General features: G+C 43.0%; 2 protein-coding genes across 53 annotated transcripts in view; one reads left to right on the plus strand and one right to left on the minus strand.

Annotated features, from left to right (window-relative positions):
• Positions 1-5,365, plus strand: part of neb (nebulin) — a 376,446-nt gene extending 371,081 nt beyond the window's left edge. For all 50 annotated transcript variants that reach the window (XM_072470732.1, XM_072470804.1, XM_072470803.1 and 47 more), the window contains one exon: positions 4,515-5,365. In XM_072470732.1, the coding sequence (XP_072326833.1) occupies positions 4,515-4,688 (174 nt within the window). In that variant the 3' untranslated portion in view covers positions 4,689-5,365. The remainder of the gene's footprint in view (positions 1-4,514) is intronic.
• Positions 5,366-11,419: 6,054 nt separating this feature from the next.
• Positions 11,420-19,383, minus strand: part of rif1 (replication timing regulatory factor 1) — a 94,876-nt gene continuing 86,912 nt past the window's right edge. For all 3 annotated transcript variants that reach the window (XM_072471004.1, XM_072470995.1, XM_072470988.1), the window contains exons 31-36: positions 19,206-19,367; positions 17,197-17,274; positions 16,069-16,184; positions 15,703-15,856; positions 13,387-13,495; positions 11,420-12,617 (exon numbers count right to left, since the gene is read on the minus strand). In XM_072471004.1, coding sequence (XP_072327105.1) covers positions 12,403-12,617; positions 13,387-13,495; positions 15,703-15,856; positions 16,069-16,184; positions 17,197-17,274; positions 19,206-19,367 — 834 coding nt within the window. In that variant the 3' untranslated portion in view covers positions 11,420-12,402. The remainder of the gene's footprint in view (positions 12,618-13,386; positions 13,496-15,702; positions 15,857-16,068; positions 16,185-17,196; positions 17,275-19,205; positions 19,368-19,383) is intronic.

Raw genomic sequence — 19,383 nt, forward strand, 5'->3', positions numbered from 1 at the left:
ACTCACTCTGGGTATCTAAAATAATTACACTGTAGTTAGAAGTGTTTTTATTTCTTCCAATTTTTTTAGAATAACTATTAGCAATTCACTGGCAGAACCATCCAAAGTTAGTGATTTGAATTGCCTTGTCAGATGGTTCCAAACACAGCACAATTGTCTAGGGGAAGTTAGTGCTTCTGTGTAAATCCTTATCTGGGAACCTCCGAGAGGGATTCCCCAGTGCATTTTTGGGGTATCGCAAAAATCCGACACTGGGGATTAAGGTGCCTATATATTTTTGTAGCTTCCTTTTGTTCTCTGTATAATTTACTTTCTTACCTATGTTTGTGTCATCAGCAAATTTGGCAAACATCCCATCTGTCCCTTTATCGAAGTCACTTATATAAATTGTAAACAGTTGAGGTCACAGCACTCATCCCTGTGGCACACCTTGCATAATGAGGTAGTTACCAAAGCAAACCAAGGCACGCTTGAGACGGCTTTCAACACTTTGCAGCCTCCATCAGGGTGGCATATGGGCTGTTGTTTCCACAGTGGCCACATTGTCACCATGTGATCTATTCCTGTATTCTTCAAACAGAATGACTGATCATTCCCACATTTTCCCCTGCAGTCCAGCAAGTATTTTTGTTTCTCGCATTCACCAGGGGGAATGGCAGTGCTCTACTTTGTACTCCCTACTAGCTAAGAGAATGCATTATTTAATACAGAGCTGCTCAGTCTTTATTTTAACGATGATAGCTTGCAATTATTATTTGGTTTGGATGCCAACATTGAGGGCATTTAAAAGTTTATTGGATAAACATATGGATGATAATGGCATAGTGTAGGTTAGATGGCTTTTGTTTCGGTGCAACATCGTGGGCCGAAGGGCCTGTACTGCGCTGTATTGTTCTATATATATATGCACTTGTTTGCTAGAACTAACACTTGTACTGAGAATGAATATATGGCACGGGGGCACGGTGGTTCGCACTGCTGCCTCACAGCGCCGGGTTCAATTCTGGCCTTGGGTGACTGTGTGGAGCTTGCACCTTCTCGCTGTATCTGGGTGGGTTTCCTCCCACAGTCCAAAGATCTGCAGGTTAGGTGGATTGGACCTGATAAAATTGCCCCGTAGTGTTCAGGGATGTGCAGGTTAGGTGGTTTAGGGGGTTAAGGGGTTAGGGTAGGGGAGTGGGTCCAGTCTTGGTGAGCTGAATGGCCTCATTCTCCACTGTAGGGATTCTATAAACACATCATTGTAGAAAATTCCTGTTCACTGATTTATCATCTTACCATTTCCTGGTTGAGGTATATAAGATGATAAAGTAGACGTGGAGCAGATGCTTTCTCTTGTGAGGCATTCTAGAACGAAAGGTCATTCTCAGGATAAGGGGTAGCAAATTGAATGAGATGAGGAGAAACTACTTCTTCAAATGGTTGTGAATCTGTGGAATTCGCTACACCAGAATGCATTGGACACCGGGACAATCAGTAAATTTGAGGAGTTAAGACAAATTTTAAATTCGTAATGGGTTGGAGGGTTACAGAGAACCGACAGGACGGTGGAGTTGAGGCCATGATGCGATCAGCAATGATCGTATTGAACAGTGGAGCGGGCTCGAGAGGCTAAATTGCCATAGTTCTTATGTTCTAAGAACTATTTTGTCTAATTCCACCTTCAAGCTCTTGTTCTGTGGCCCTGTGGGTAGCAGCACCTCAAGCACAAATCTGGTGTTCTTGATTAATAAGGGGATCAGGGCATATGGCAGGTGAATGGGGTGAGGAACATATCAACCATGATCGAATGGCGGAGTGGACTCGATGGGCCGAATGGCTCAATTCTGCTCCTATATTTTATGGTCATTCCCACCCCCCTCCCAGCCAACATAACTCAGTACTAGGCCATACAATGTTTACATGCTGAGTAAGACGGATCTGTGTAACCTATTTCCTTAAAGCTGCTGAGCAGCGAGACTAAAGTCTCTCCTTTATTAGTTAATTTCACATGCTTTGCCACAGCGATCGATAAGCGAATCCCTCCCAACTAGGCTCCAAAATTATTTCTAGTCACGATCCTATGATCTACCGGTCTGCCGCAAAGGTACACCCCCCCCCCCCCCACACACATGCTTATCTCCCTGTACTAACAGATCAGATTATTATTGATTTGATATCAATAATTGAGCACTTTGGGGGACAGTGACCACAATTCGGTGACGTTTATGTTAATGATGGAAAGGGATAAGTATACACCGCAGGGCAAGAGTTATAGCTGGGGGAAGGGCAATTATGATGCCATTAGACGTGGCTTGGGGGGGATAAGGTGGAGAAGTAGGCTGCAAGTGTTGGGCACACTGGATAAGTGGGGCTTGTTCAAGGATCAGCTACTGCGTGTTCTTGATAAGTATGTACCGGTCAGGCAGGGAGGAAGGCGTCGAGCGAGGGAACCGTGGTTTACCAAGGAAGTGGAATCTCTTGTTAAGAGGAAGAAGGAGGCCTATGTGAAGATGAGGTGTGAAGTTTCAGTTGGGGCGATGGATAGTTACAAGGTAGCGAGGAAGGATCTAAAGAGAGAGCTAAGACGAGCAAGGAGGGGACATGAGAAGTATTTGGCAGGAAGGATCAAGGAAAACCCAAAAGCTTTCTATAGGTATGTCAGGAATAAGCGAATGACTAGGGAAAGAGTAGGACCAGTTAAGGACAGGGATGGGAAATTGTGTGTGGAGTCTGAAGAGATAGGCGAGATACTAAATGAATATTTTTCGTCAGTATTCACTCAGAAAAAGATAATGTTGTGGAGGAGAATGCTGAGCCCCAGGCTAATAGAATAGATGGCATTGAGGTACGTAGGGAAGAGGTGTTGGCAATTCTGGACAGGCTGAAAATAGATAAGTCCCCGGGACCTGATGGGATTTATCCTAGGATTCTCTGGGAGGCCAGGGAAGAGATTGCTGGACCTTTGGCTTTGATTTTTATGTCATCATTGGCTACAGGAATAGTGCCAGAAGACTGGAGGACAGCAAATGTGGTCCCTTTGTTCAAAAAGGGGAGCAGAGACAACCCCGGCAACTATAGACCGGTGAGCCTCACGTCTGTAGTGGGTAAAGTCTTGGAGGGGATTATAAGAGACAAGATTTATAATCATCTAGATAGGAATAATATGATCAGGGATAGTCAGCATGACTTTGTGAAGGGTAGGTCATGCCTCACAAACCTTATTGAGTCCTTTGAGAAGGTGACTGAACAGGTAGATGAGGGTAGAGCAGTTGATGTGGTGTATATGGATTTCAGCAAAGCGTTTGATAAGGTTCCCCACGGTAGGCTATTGCAGAAAATACGGAGGCTGGGGATTGAGGGTGATTTAGAGATGTGGATCAGAAATTGGCTAGCTGAAAGAAGACAGAGGGTGGTGGTTGATGGGAAATGTTCAGAATGGAGTACAGTCACAAGTGGAGTACCACAAGGATCTGTTCTGGGGCCGTTGCTGTTTGTCATTTTTATCAATGACCTAGAGGAAGGCGCAGAAGGGTGGGTGAGTAAATTTGCAGACGATACTAAAGTCGGTGGTGTTGTCGATAGTGTGGAAGGATGTAGCAGGTTACAGAGAGATATAGATAAGCTGCAGAGCTGGGCTGAGAGGTGGCAAATGGAGTTTAATGTAGAGAAGTGTGAGGTGATTCACTTTGGAAGGAATAACAGGAATGCGGAATATTTGGCTAATGGTAAAGTTCTTGAAAGTGTGGATGAGCAGAGGGATCTAGGTGTCCATGTACATAGATCCCTGAAAGTTGCCACCCAGGTTGATAGGGTTGTGAAGAAGGCCTATGGAGTGTTGGCCTTTATTGGTAGAGGGATTGAGTTCCGGAGTCGGGAGGTCATGTTGCAGCTGTACAGAACTCTGGTATGGCCGCATTTGGAGTATTGCGTACAGTTCTGGTCACCGCATTATAGGAAGGACGTGGAGGCTTTGGAACGGGTGCAGAGGAGATTTACCAGGATGTTGCCTGGTATGGAGGGAAAATCGTATGAGGAAAGGCTGATGGACTTGAGGTTGTTTTCATTGGAGAGAAGAAGGTTAAAAGGAGACTTAATAGAGGCATACAAAATGATCAGGGGGTTGGATAGGGTGGACAGTGAGAGCCTTCTCCCGCGGATGGAAATGGCTGGCACGAGGGGACATAACTTTAAACTGAGGGGTAATAGATATAGGACAGAGGTCAGAGGTAGGTTCTTTACGCAAAGAGTAGTGAGGCCGTGGAATGCCCTACCTGCTACAGTAGTGAACTCGCCAACATTGAGGGCATTTAAAAGTTTATTGGATAAACATATGGATGATAATGGCATAGTGTAGGTTAGATGGCTTTTGTTTCGGTGCAACATCGTGGGCCGAAGGGCCTGTACTGCGCTGTATTGTTCTAAAAAAAAAAAAGAAAAATTTGTGCAGCTCAGGAACACATCAGCATGCACTGTACAGTAACATCTCATACAGGTGTTAACCAGATAATGATCTGAATTATTATTTTTCACAGAAAACCTACCGTGCCATTTATGATTATTCAGCAGCTGATGCAGATGAAGTCTCCTTCAAAGATGGCGACGTCCTTATGAATGTTCAGTCCATTGATGAAGGATGGATGTATGGTACTGTGCAAAGGACTGGGCTGACAGGCATGCTGCCAGCTAACTATGTGGATGCCATCTAACCTAGGTCAACTTTTGCGACAGACACTTCCCCTCCCCACCCCACCCCACTCCAAAACAAAAATGCAAGCCACAATTTATCATTTGATTTTATCAAATAGGATTCAATTTCTTAGGGAAGATAAAATGATAAGCACAATAACCTTTCATTTACTTCCCACTGTACATCCAAATATATTATTAGTCCAAGTTACAAAAACTTACGACAAATCCTAGGCACATGCAAACAAAAGGTGCTGCTCATGCTGTTCACCTGATATACCTGTAATGAGACCATTTAGCAATTAGTGTCCAGTGTATTTTAACAGACGTCTAACTAATCAGAACAGTTAACTTGAATTCAGAGATGCGCTCCATGTTATACCCAAAGCAAACTTCATTTGAAGAAGGAAAAATGTGTTGAATAGCATAACGTGGTCATGGCCTAAAGAGGTTGCAGCAGTACAACTGTACTTAATCAACTATGATGCAGTTTCTGTATCCTGACATGTGTAGTTAGTTTGCAAATTCCTTATTACAGCTTTAAAAACATGTTGCCACTGAAATACTTAGTTTCCACAATTTGAGACCCTTTTGAAAGACTTGATTTAAGGAACATGTTAAGAGCCTCCCCACTCAACTTGCTCGATGTGGACTTGTACATGCTGCGGGGTCAAATAAAGCTCAGTTTCTGCAAAAACGTCTTCACTCTTGTCATTTTAAAATGAATGCACTACAGGAACCGAAGAAGTTACTCCAAGTTTTAACCTCTCCATCACATTTAATACTCGGCACAAAGGAATAAAGGTTTTTTTTTGGGGGGGGAGCAGGAAAGTGGACTTTGGAGTTAAGGCTACTGATGCTCTGGTTTTCGTAATTACAGAGCAGGCTCAAGAGGCCTAATGGTCTACATCTTCTCCTAAAGTAACATTGCCAGAGAAATGCTTCAGTCTACATGTGTGTGAATTTAGAATTCCCACATCAAGCTCTACATGTAAAACAGTGGTTTAATATGTTGAACATGTGCAACAAAAAAAAAAATCTGTGAAATAAGTTTTTTTTTCTGTCCAATTGTAAGAATTTCCCAACTATCTCCCCCAATTCTCCTCTTTGTTTGCATCTCAAGCTGCTGCAGCCCAAGAGGACCAGGGACAACCAGCAGCTCAGCTTTCTCTGTCTAGCAGACACAAATACAGCAAAAGCAGGCTAATTTGTGTTCAAGGTGTTCAACATTGAAGGCATTTATTATAAACATCAACCTACTTTCAGACATTAATCGAGGAGTTACACATTTCCAGCATTTTCTAGTTTAATTTGTAAGGTCAGTGTTGAGGAATACAATTTCCCCACAGATTTCCATAAGGTCAGACCGTCTTTCAGAGAAATGCCTCTGTCCACAGGTGCTTAGGTCACAGTAAGAACTAAGTTGCACTCCTGCATAAACCCAATTCCACTCAGTGCACATCCCCTCTTGGAGTACACAAGCCCTTTGAACAAGATGAAAATTTCAGGTGGTCATGTACAAGATGGCAGAAGGAACTGCTATTTCATTAGTGACTTCAATGATTCCAGGATGCTCCCCAAAACGGTTCACAGCCAATTGAGTATTGTTCTTAACGAGAAATAGACAATTATTGCACTAGGAAAGTGTGAAAAATAACTTTAACGGGGTTAGATGGCCAGAACTCCGAATCTCTTCAGCTAGTGCCATGGGCTCTTCCTACACTCACCTAAAGGTGAGACATCAGTAATAATAGCTCACCCAAAAAAACATAAACAGTGCCCACTCCCTCACCACTGTACCAAAGTGAGCCTAGATTAGAGATGGAATTGTTTTTGAATTCACAGCTTTCTATTGAGCAAGAAAGGATTAGTTGGCAATCTAGTTGTGAGAGAACCCTTGAGGATGAGTAACCATAATATGATAGAACTCTTTATCACGTTGGATTGTGAGTTGGTTGATTCTGAGACCGGGGTCCTGAATCTCAATAAAGGTAAAAACTATGATGGTATGCGGCATGAGGTGGCTATGGACAGGGAAACATCATTGAAAGGAAGGACAGTAGACAGGTAAGTGCAGGCATTCAAGGAGCGAATAGGTGAACTCCAAAAGTTGCTTATTCCTATTTGGCACAAGAGTAGAAAGGGAACTGTGGCAAACCATGGGCTACAAGAGAAATTAGAGATAGTATTAGATTCAAAGAAGCATACAAATTAACAAGAAAAAGCAATAGACCTGAGGATTGGAGAGAGTTTAAATTCAGCAAAGGCGGACCAAAATATTGATAAAGGTGGAAATACAATATGAATGTAAGCTAGCGGGGAACATAAAAACTGACTGTAAAAGTTCCTACAGCTATGTAAAGACAAAAAAGATTGACAATGAAAGTAGGCCCCTTAGTCAGAAATGGGGGAATGCATAACAGGGAACAAAGAAATGGCTGAGGAACTAAATTCGTACTTTGCTTGTGTTCACAAAGGAAGGCATGAAGAATGTACCGGAAGTTTTGAGAAAACCGAGTTTTAGTGAAGAGTTGAAGGAAATGGGGCGCGATTCTCCACTCCCACGCCGGTTGGGAGAATCGCCAGAATTTCCCGGGGCGCCGGTCCGACGCCCTCCCGCGATTCTTCCAAGAGGCGGGAACGACCCGGTCGAGTTTCGCGGGCCGCAGACACCGAAAATGGTGATTCTCCGGCACCCCTGCTATTCTGAGGCCCGGATGGACCGAGCGGCCAGGCCAAAACGGCGGGTTCCCCCGGTGCTGTCCACACCTGGTCGCTGCAGTCGTGAGCGGTGCGTGAACGCTGGGGGGGCGGATCCTGCACCGGGGGGTACCTCAGATGTGGGGTGGCCCGCGATCGGTGCCCACCGATCGTCGGGCCGTCCTCTCTGAAGGAGGACCTCCTTCCTTCCACGGCCCCGCAAGATCCGTCCGCCATCTTCTTGCGGGGCGGACTTGAGAGAGGACGGCAACCACGCATGCGCGGGTTGGCGTCGGCCAACCCGCGCATGCCCGGATGACGCCCGTTATGTGGCGCCGGCCACGTCATTTATGTGGCGCCGCTTTTACGCGGGCAACAAGGCCTGGCGCGTGTAGATGACGCGGCCCCGATCCTGGCCCATTGTCATGTCCTGAATCGTTCGGGACCGGGGCCGTTTCGCGCCGTCGTGAACCTCGACGGTGTTCACGACGCCGCGGCCACTTCGGCGTGGGGGTGGAGAATCCCGCCCAAGGTTTGGGGAAAATTAATGGAATTGAAGGCAGACAGATCTCCAGGACCTGATGAACTTCATCCCAGAGTACTTAAGGAAGTGGCCCTAGAAATAGTAGATCTATCGACGGTCATTTTCCAAACTTCTTTGGACTCTGGAATGGTCCTACAGATTGGAGGGTAGCTAATATAACTCCGCTATTTAAAAAGGGAAGTAGAGAGAAAACTGGGAACGATAGACCAGTGAGCCTAACGTCAATAGTAGAGAAATTGCTAGAGTCCATTATCAAGGATTCTTTTGGAAAGTGGTGCTATAATCAGACAAAGTCAGCATGGATTTACAAAAGGGAAATCATGCTTGACAAATCAACTGGAATTCTTTGAAGATGTAACTAGTCGGGTTGACCAGGGAGAACCGGTGGATATGGTTTATTTAGACTTCCAGAAGGCTTTCAACACACAGCAGATTAAAGTGCATGGGATTGTGGGTTGTGTCTCGAAAGCTGGTTAGCAGACAAGGAGCAGAGTTGGAATTAATGGGTCTTTTTCCGATTGGCAGGTAGTGACTAGTTGGGTATTGCATTGATCTGTGCTGATTCCCAACTGTTCACATTATATATTGATTTGGGCAAGGCAACTAAATGTATTATCTCCAAAATTGCAGATGAAACAAAGTTGGGCGAGTTGTGAAGATGATACAAGGTGCATCAGCGTGATAGGCTGAGTGAGCGGGCCTGTGCATGGCAAATCAGTATAATGTGGATAAATGTGAGGTTATCCTCTTCGGTTGCAAAAATAAGGCGGCAGATTATTTGAATGGGTGTAAATTGAGAGATGTAGATGCTCAGCATCAGCCACTGAAAGTAAAGGTGCTGGTACAGCAGGCAGCAAAGAATACAAATGGTATGTTGGCCTTCATAGCAAAATAATTTGTGTATAGGAACAAGGATGTTTTACTGCAATTGTATTGGGCTTTGGTGAGGCCATAAATTGAGTATTGTGTGCAGTTTTGTTGTCTTTCAATATGTTAAGAGCCCATGGTGTTAAGGGTAAGATCCTGGCATGGATAGAGGATTGGCTGACTGGCAGAAGACAAGTGGGGATAAAGGGGTCTTTTTTCAGGATGGCAGCCAGTGACTAGTGATGTGCCTCAGGGGTCTGTGCTGGGACCATAACGTTTTACAATATACATTAATGATCTGCAAGAAGGAACTGAAGGCACTGTTGCTGAGTTTGCAGATGATACAAAGATCTGTAGAGGAAGAGATAGTATTGAGGAAGCAAGGGGGCTGCGGAAGGATTTTGACAGCTGGGAGAGTGGGCAAAGAAGTGGCAGATGAAATACAATGTGGAAAAGTGTGAGGTTATGCACTTTGGAAGGAGAAATGGAGGCAGACTATTTTCTAAATGGGGAAATGCTTAGGAAATCAGAAGCACAAAGGGATTTGGGAGTCCTTGTTCATGATTCTCTTAAGGTTAACGTGCAGGTTCAGTTGGCAGTTAGGAAGACAAATGCAATGTTAGCATTCATGTCAAGGGGCAGCACAGTGGTGTAGTTGAATAGCACTGCTGCCTCACAGCGCTGAGGTTCCAGCTGGATCCTGGCTCTGGATCACTGCCCGTGTGGAGTTTGCACATTCGCCCCCACAACCTAAAGGTATGCAGGCTATGTGGATTGACCATGCTAAATTGCCCCTTAATTGGAAAAAATGAATTGTGTACTCTAAATTTTAAAAAAATCCACGTCGAGGGCTAGAATACAAGACCAGTGCTGTACGTCTGAGGCTGTATAAGGCTCGGGTCAGACCCCATTTGTAGTATTGTGAGCAGTTTTGGGCCCTGTATCTAAGGAATGATGTACTGGCCTTGGAAAAGGTCCAGAGGAGGTTTACAAGAATGATCCCTGGGATGAAGAGCTGGTCGTATAAGGAATGGTTGAGGACTCTTGAGTCTGAACTCGGCATTTAGAAGGATGAGGGGGGATCTTATTGAAACTTACAGGATATTGCGAGGCCTGGATAGCGTGGACGTGGAGAGGATGTTTCCACTTGTAGGAAAAACTAGAAGCAGAGGACACAATCTCAGACTAGAGACATCCCTTTAAAACAGAATTGAGGAGGAATTTCTTCAGCCAGAGGGTGGTGAATCTGTGGAACTCTTTATCGCAGAAGGCTGTGGAGGCCAAATCACTAAGTGTCTTGAGAGAGATAGATAGATTCTTGATTGATAAGGGGATCGGGGATTATGGGAAGCAGAAGAATGGGGATGAGAAAAATATCAGCCATGATTGGATGGCGGAGCAGACCCAATGGACCGAGTGCCTAATTCTACTTCTATTTCATATGGTCTTATCCGAGAATGTTATTACTATGGAGTGCAGAAAAGGTTCGCCAGGCTGATTCCTGGAATAGGACTGTCATAATGACGAGAGACTAAGTCAGTTAGGATTATATTCATTGGCATTTAGAAGAGTGATCGCATAGAAAAGTATAAAATTCTAACAGGATTAGACAGGGTAGATCTAGAAAGAATGTTCCCGATGGTGGGGTAGTCCAGGACTTGGGGGTCATAGTTTGCAGATAAGAGGTAAACGTCTTGGGACTGAGGAGAAATTTCTTCAGCGAGTGGTGGATCTGTGTAATTCACTACACCACTGAAAGCAGAGGCCAAAACATTGAGATTTCAAACAGATATTAGGAATAGCTCATGGGGGTAGCACGGTGGCAGAATGGTTAGCATTGCTGCCTATGGATATTGGGCAGTCAGGAGAGAGAGAGAGAGAGAGAGAGAGAGAGAGAGAGAGAGAGAGAGAGAGAGAGAGAACGAGAGGCACAATAGTAATCTTTGTCATAAGTAGGCTTACATTAACATTGCAACGAAGTTACTGTGAGAAGCCCCTATTCACCACATTCCAGCACCTGTTCCGCAGAGGGGGAATTCAGAATATCTAACAAAGGGCTGAATGACCTACTCCTGCTTCTATTTTCTATGTATGTTTCCATGTATTCATTGCCTTCCAGCTATAGTGCAGATAAATGCCTCCTTAGTGTTAATTGTTTTGCTGGCAATTGTTTAGAATTTATTGCCCAGTCTTGGTTGCCTTTGAGGTGGCTTTATTGAACTGCCACAATCCATGTGGTACTCCCTAAAGAGCTCCTGAAGGCAGACCGAGCGATGATGAAGGAACTGCAATATGTAGTATGGATGATGAAAGACTTGTATTGATTTTGCATGCAGTCCTTTTGTCTTTTTAGGAAGATGCTACTTGAGCAATGCCAATTTGCTACGTCAGTAATCTCCAGGCCGAGCTGAATGGTTTCCAACTTTTCTTCCTGATCTTCGTGGAGTTTTACTGTGCTCCTGGGAGTTCTACTACACTCCTTGGCCTTAAGACTGTTAAATGCTGCTTTAACATCTCTCTCCCACAGGAATTAAACTCTATAATGTTCATGTTTGGACCAAGACTTGTAATGCGAGCTAAAGCAGAGGACTGCTAGTAAAATTGATCAGTAAGAAAAGATAATAAGCTCACAAAACACGAAAAAATGCAATTTATTTTATTTGTACAAGGGGGAGCCTATGCACAGGTTTAATAAAAAAGTGCAGCTCTGATTCCATTTCTGTGCACTGATTTGCTCTGGCAGCTATAAACATCACTATAAAAGTCAAGTAATGGCCAGAGGTACAGAATTAGCAGCAATATTCCACTGCGATATTCTGCTAACAGAAAAGCAAAAATCCATTTCGCAAAACAATATAATTTAACATCACAAAATTATTTTCCTTACAGAAAAATCTCCATAAAAAAAACCTACTTTTATCAATTTACATAGCTCTAACGAGTCTCTCAAATGAAAGCTCCGTGTGTGGTCCTCTTCCTGCATAGAGTTTTGCCCTCCTGCTTATAAAAAAGATAATTTTTACCAAGTGAGGCCCCCTCTAATTACCAACACCATGTGTTTGGTTTACCTTTCTATAAAGCAGTCCACCAGAATAAGACTAAGGAGTTCTGGTCAGCATTTCTCTTAAGTTCATTGCCAATCTCTTTAAATGATATTCCCATCAACCCCATTCTTTAAATATCAACAGTTCCTCTATTTGACCTTCAGGGAAGGCAGCCTCTCATGGTAATGGCACAGCTGGTGATATCACTCTGGATCAGTCAAGAGGGGATAAGCCTCTATAGAACTGGAGGTACTCACTGTTAAGATAGCTTCTCCCACTCTGACAAGGCCACTTATTGCTGTATTTTACTAGAACACTTCCACAAGAGGACAGAAGGGTTTGAAAAGCAGGCATGACTGAGATTCAAACTCCCAACCCTCTAAGATGGAGGTAAAAGGCTCAGCTACTAGAGTAGCAGGATGTTATCCAAGAAGAAAATTACGCTGATCTAAAAAGAGTGTGGGGAACTTTCAAAGGTAAGGAAAGGTTAAGCCTCTTGGGGAAAGTGAAGGTAGGGCGAGGCAGTCAATGCTCTCCATCCTTTTGGTTGAACTTTGCCAGTTCATGTAACTTATAAGATCAGTCAGCAGCTTCACGTGGTGACGACCTCCAGCGAGATCGTAGGTTTCCCATGATGCAGTTCATCATGCTGCTCAGCTGCTGGTGCATTGCAAACAGTTGACTCCCAGGGTGCTCATTCAAGTCCTCAGAGAAAAAGCGAGCCGAAAGGGCGTTAACCTCAGAAACCAGGGCCATGGAAGGTGTAATGGCAGGTGGCACAGTCTCAACTAAATCTGAAAGAGTGTAAAAGACAAGTCAATGCAGCTTTGTATTAAAATAAGCAGCACACAGTTAGGTTACGGTGTGAAGCGGATTTGTTTTAAACAGATAAGTTTGCTCACATTTAGGAAGAATGTCAAAGGATTGGAGAGGGGCAATCCACAAGAAAGGCAGCAAGGATAGAAGGGTTGAGTAATGCAGAGACTATACAAGCTGAAGTTACACCGTTTTTACAATACAGAAGGTTAAGACGAGCTTTGGTAAAGTGCTCAAAATCATGAGTAAATGCTTCCAGCAGTAGAAACCTTAAGTTTCTGCCAAAGAAATTTTCCAAGTTTGAATCCCAGCACCCGGATCTGAGTCACCATGTGCTTCACCAGCTTTCGGGCACTACAACACAGCGACACTGCTCCCTCATCTCTGCTAAAATCTTTCATTTCTCTCCATGCAAACCTGTGACTAGAATGTGATAGATCACACATGCTTGTGGCTTTTCAATGGCTGCCAACTTACTTCCAAATTACGATCAGTTTATCATGCAAGATTAGTAATAGGGTTGAGACAGTCTGGTGGAAGAGCAAAGAAAATCGATTCTACATGACTGGATTGAAATCCAGACCTTAGAAATGAAACTCAAGATCAAACCCAGTCCCCATTATGAGTGGCTCTGGACATTGAGATTCTTAGTCATGGCTTTTCAGTTTAGAATGATGAAAAGCATGCATTATTTGAGCTTCAAATTAATTTGCTTAAGATAGCTGATTGAGACAGCTTAAACTTTACCTGTTGCTAGCTTCTCATCATCGCCATTAGAGTAACTGCTGTCCTCTGTTCCATTTACGAGCTTCTCATTTTCAAATACACAATCTTCATCCAAACCAAGAGATTTTCTCTGAAACAGCAAAAAAAAATCTGTACAAAACTAAAAATAATGTTTTCAAATATCAGAATAAATCGGGACGGCAAATCAGTACTAGGAAACTGAAGGTGGCAGTTTTTCTCTTTTCTAGAAATATTTATTAACTTGAATGCTTCAGCCATATGGTTAGGGGTTGAAGACACTAATTCCTTGGATACGTGGGTCGGTTGGAAAGTATTTCTCATTAGCAAAATAGTGCACCAATGCTGGCATACCTATGCTATCATTCATTCAGAAAGTCACACTTGCCCATCAGCCCTATCCATTTCAACTTACACTGACTACCGGTCCGTCAAAGCCTCAATTTGGAATTCTCATCCGTGCGATTTTTTTCATTTATTATTTTGTTTTAAAATAAATTTAGAGTACCCAATTCATTTTTCAAATTAAGGGGCAATTTAGTGTGGCCAATCCACCTATCCTGCACATCTCTTTTGGGTTGTGGGGGTGAAACCCACGCAAACACGGGGAGAATGTGCAACTCCACACGGGATCGAACCTGGAATCTTGGTGCATTGAGGCTGCAGTGCTACTTCATTTATTATTTGATGGGATGTGGACATGGCTGGCAAGGCCAGCATGCATTGCCCATCCCTAATTGCCCTTGAACTGAGTGGCTCGCTCGGCCATTTCAGAGGGTGATTAAGAGTCAACCACATTGTTTTGGGTCTGAAGTCGCATGTAGATCAGACGAGGTAAAGATGGCAGATTTCCTTTTCTGAAGGTCAGTGAACCAGTACAACTCTCGACAACAGCTTCAGGATCGCCATTACTGATACTAGCTTTCAATTCCAGATTTCATTAATTGAATTTAAATTCTATCAGCCGTCATTGAGGGATTTGAACCCATCTCCCCCCCGCCTGGGCCTCTGGATTACCAATGTACCACCATCTCCACTTGTAATTCCCTCACACACCAACCTACTTCTCGCACACCTACTCCTCCAACCCAATAAAACCTCTAAAATAGTCACCCGAATCTAGCATCTCTTGCCTCACCATTGGCAACTTGCCTTCAGCTACCAAATGGTTTCTTTGCCGTTCCTCCTTCAAAAGGCCCTCCTTATTGTCCATGGCCCTCATTTTGCTGTCAGCAGCAAAGTAAAGAAATATGGTCAGAGACCTCGCAATCTCTTGTGGCATAGTTTCCCCCTTGTCAATGACAGTTTAAAATCAGGCTCCAAGTCAATGTGCTGGTATTAACAGCCAGAACTGTCAAGTCTAAATGTACAGAGGTTACTGTGAACTTTTAAAATACACTGGTCAGACATGGAGTAGTATGGTCACCATGAACACATATGCACAATGGAATGGCTCTTCAGAGCAACTACAGTCCACTCTGCAATTTTAAAAGGTGGTGATTAATGGAGAAGCCCGAATTGCTGTTGGATACATAAACTTAGAATAAAATAAGTAAACCGATGGGAACAAATTTAAATGAAAATTGAATTTAAAAGCACATACTGGCAAGAAATTTAAATTAAATACTGAGAAATTATTTACTTCGATTCATAATTTTTTGGCGCAGTTGGTGATGTTCAGGAGGATGGCGGTAAAATGAAAGTTTATGTCGAGCATCAGGTTGACTAAGTGGTTAATTCTATCCTGCACTTTTCTTAACTATCCCAAGATGCACTGCTCATCAACTCATTCCACATATCCACCCAGACTCACATGACACGTTTAACCTTCTGGAGAAGAATATCATGAGGGATTTAGTCAAGAGTAAATAGAAAGAAGCTGTTCACATCAGTGGAAGGGCCAAGAACCAGAAGGCACTGATTTAAAAAAATTGATTGACAATAGGATCAGAGACAAGACAATTTTTTAAAGGAAATGGAATGCACTGCCTGGAGATGGATTCAGTAGTGGCTTTCAAAAGGGAGTCGGATAGGAACCGCAGGGCTACAGGGAAAGGCAGCGGAGAGGGACCAGTTAAATTGCCTTTGCGGAGAACCAGCATGGATTCCACAGGCCAAATGGCCTCCTGCTGTGCTACAACTATATTATCCCGACAAGGAACATGCATCAAACATGGGCACATAGAAAGTGTCTTGAAAAATACTGGAAGTTTATAAACAAAATTCAAGGACCTGTAGCAGTTCAGCATCAAAAAATAGCTAATCATTAACAAATTACACGTTCAGATAGGGCTTGCCAGTTTACAAGAAACCACTCACCTGCTGTTCATAGAAGGCTTTGAGAGCCTTTTTCACGACAAAGACCTTTGGAGAACGGATTGGAAGCAACTTAATTTCAGTCACTGTAAGTGAGCTCAGGTCACCAATGGTCTTGATGTTTTTGGCTCGTACAAGCTGGCCCAGACCTCTGGCCCTAGGAGGAAGAAACCCAGACCATTCAGTGTAGATGTAGGAGGAGGCAAATTACAATGCCTCAACTTGACTAATTTAATATTGCAAGTTCAAGTACAGGCCTTCCCCCAGTAAAACTGTCCTATTTTAGAACTAGAATTCAAGAGCAACATTTTAAAATGACATTACACACTGAGATGCCAGGCAAGTGAATGCATCATAAAGCTTACTTACCACATATTGGAGGCAAGCTGGGGCAGAATGGTCTCTACTGGTAAAGAGCAGCTGCTCAAAGCTGGATACACGGCAGCAGTAGACAATGCCTCAGAGTCTTTGCTCATCTCGGAGATCTTGAGGGGTTTAAATCAGAAACACTTTTACATTAAAAGTAATTTCAGTTTTTTTTTCAATTCATTATTTTATAGATCGTATTATTCAAAACTGCAACCTGTTTAATTGTGTGGTCCTGTATACCAATGTTGGAATTACCCTGTCCAGAAATTACTTTTCCTATTCATTTTCTACATTTTTGTTAAAGCAAATCAAATTATAATCTAAAACTGTTGCTTTTAATTACAAACTACACCAGTGGCCCAAGTGATCTTCTGTGGTCCTTAATCTTCAAACACTCCTTCCACGTTAAAACACCCATTTATGTATTTCTTTCAATTTGGTACATTGCATTCGTTGTTTACAATACATTCTGCTCGTGTGTGGAGACCAAACACTGATTGGGTGATTGCTTCACGGAACACCATTGTTCAGTCTAGAAGAGTGGCCATGAACTCCTGGTTGCCTGTCATTTTAATTCTCCATCTTTCTTTATGTCTTCTGCCTCCTGCAGTGTTCCAATGAAGCTGAATGCAAGCTTGAGGAACAGCATTTCAGTTTTCAATTAGGCAGGAATAATTTCTTGGGACACATTGAGTTCAGCAATTTTAGAATTTAACCTCTTCCCCCATTTTGTTTCCCTTCCCATCGCAGGTTTTGATTTACTCAGTTTTGGTTTTACTCTGTTTTGCTTTCTGAAGGTGGATGCAGAATGCTATCCACACCACCTCTGGCCACACGTTTTGGTTCTTTACTTGTCCCACTATCATTCCCATTAGCCTTGTCTTCCAACTCCTATGTCATTTAATTCTTCCCGTCACTTAACCCATCACAAACCTTCCCCGTTTTTTCGTTGTCAAGTCTTGCCCCTTTCACTTGCTTAAAATCTATTAAGTCTCTAACTTTTCCCAGTTCTTGTGAAAAAGTCACCAGATCTCTTCACAGATGTTGCCTGTACCTCTTCAGTATTTCCCCCTATATGGCTTTTTCAAATATTAAATCACAAGGTAAACATGAATGCTTTCAACTTACCAAACATTTCTTTGAACTTTTATAGCCAGAGCTGCGGGTGCTTGGAGACAGAAAACCTTTAGTCGGAGTGGTGTTATACTGAATGATTTAAAATATATGAAACGGAGAATTATGAGATAAACATAGAAACCCCAATGTTCTGATATACTCAAAATGGATTGAGTTTTATCATTTGCATAGAGTGACATGCTAAATTCTATACAGATCAAACATTTGCAAAAATAAAAGGAAATTATGAAGCACAAAAACAGAAAGTTGTGCATTGATTAAAATGTCCTTAATATCTAAGAATGTCTCAAAGTGTTCAACTACCAAACACTTTCCAAGGGCATAATATCAAAGGGCATATTTATTTTGATAAATATTGTCCAGATGCAGGGAGGAACTCCACCGCTCCTCTTTGGATGCTAATACTGTTAATGGACCAGCTTTTTGAAAATATATTTATTTTTATTAATTCATGGGATGTGGACGCCACAGGCTGTGCCAACATTTATTTCCCATCCCTAATTGCCCTTGAGGGGGCAGTTAAGAGTCAATCACATTGCTGTTGGTCTGGAGTCATGTATAGGCCAGACCAGGAAAGGACGGCAGATTTCTTTCCCCAAAGGACATTAGTGAACCAGATGGGTTTTTATGACAAGCGACAATGGTTTCCAGATTTTTACTCAATTCAAATTTCACCATCTGCAGTGGCGGGATTTGAACCTGGGTCTCTGGTTTACTAGTCCAGTGACAATACCACCGTGCCACTGCCTCTCCATGCTTAGGATATACTGAGCTTAGTATATCCTAATTTTGCATTTTATTCAAAAAAACTGAAGGTCAATAACTGAACACATTCACAAGAAATCTGCCAGTGTACTTTTAAGACAAAGAATAAAATTTATTAAACAAGGAAAATACACTAGGCAAAGAGGTGAGAAATATTTCAATACAGACAGCAGTAAATGATTCAAACTCCCACTTTTCATTTTACCCCAGCAATACTCCCTACAGACACAAAGCCCCAATGAAGATGTGCCTGCTTCCACCACATCCTTATGGCAGCGCGTTCCAGGCACCCACCAGTCTCTGCGTGAAAAACGTACCCCGCACATCTCCCTTAAAATTTCCCCCTCTCACCTTGACATTGACCCTTGTAATTGACATTTCCACCCTTGGAAAAAGTCTGACTATCCAGCCTGCTATGCCTCACATATTTTTGTCGACCTCTATTTTTAGCTGTTTAGCACAGGGCTAAATCGCTGGCTTTGAAAGCAGACCAAGGCAGGCCAGCAGCACAGTTCAATTCCCGTTACAGCCTCCCCGAACAGGTGCCGGTATGTGGCGACCATGGGCTTTTCACAGTAACTTCATTGAAGCCTACTTGTGACAATAAGCGATTTTCATTTTCATTCATTTCATTTGGTCTCCCATCAGCCTCCGTCTTTCCAGTGAAAGCAATCCTAGTTTATTCAACTACTCCTCATAGCCAACACCCTCGAGACCAGGTAACATACTGGTGAACCTTCTTTGCATTCCCTCCAAAGTTTCCATGTCCTTCTGATAATGCGGTGACTAGAATTGCACGCAATCCTTCAAATGCGGCTTAACCAAGGTTTTATATAACTGCAACATGATTTCCTAACTCCTGTACTCAATGCCCCGGCTGATAAAAGTAAGCATGCCTTACATCCTTCTTACTCACCTTGGCCACCTGTGTTGCCACTTTTAGGGATGTGTAGGCCTGAACCCCCAGATCCCTCTGTATGTTAACGTTCCCAAGGGTTTTACCATTTAAAGTATAATTCCAAACTGCGAGTGAAAGTGGAATCGAAGGAAGCAACTCGGTTACAGAATTAGTGGGGAGGCCATTCTTGAAGACAATGTCAGACGAAATTTAGGTAAGGTAAAGTACTGCAAATAATTAGGGGAGAGATTATCGGCTTTTTCGGTGTGCATGAATTAAGATAGGACACAGTAGATTTAATATAAGATAGTGTGATTTGAATGAGAATGGATCTTACCTTGGATTGAACACTGGACTTGCTGCAACCATTTGTGGCAGAGTGATTTAATCCAGGAGAACTTCCAGACGAAGAGTGGGATCTCACTACGGGGCTACGGCGATCAATGTCATCTGCTAATCCTTCCCGCTGAATTGGATCAGCAAACGAAACGCGACGGATCTACAGAAAACAAACA

The sequence above is a fragment of the Scyliorhinus torazame genome, chromosome 2, assembly GCF_047496885.1.
Source record: "Scyliorhinus torazame isolate Kashiwa2021f chromosome 2, sScyTor2.1, whole genome shotgun sequence".
Taxonomy (NCBI): domain Eukaryota; kingdom Metazoa; phylum Chordata; class Chondrichthyes; order Carcharhiniformes; family Scyliorhinidae; genus Scyliorhinus; species Scyliorhinus torazame.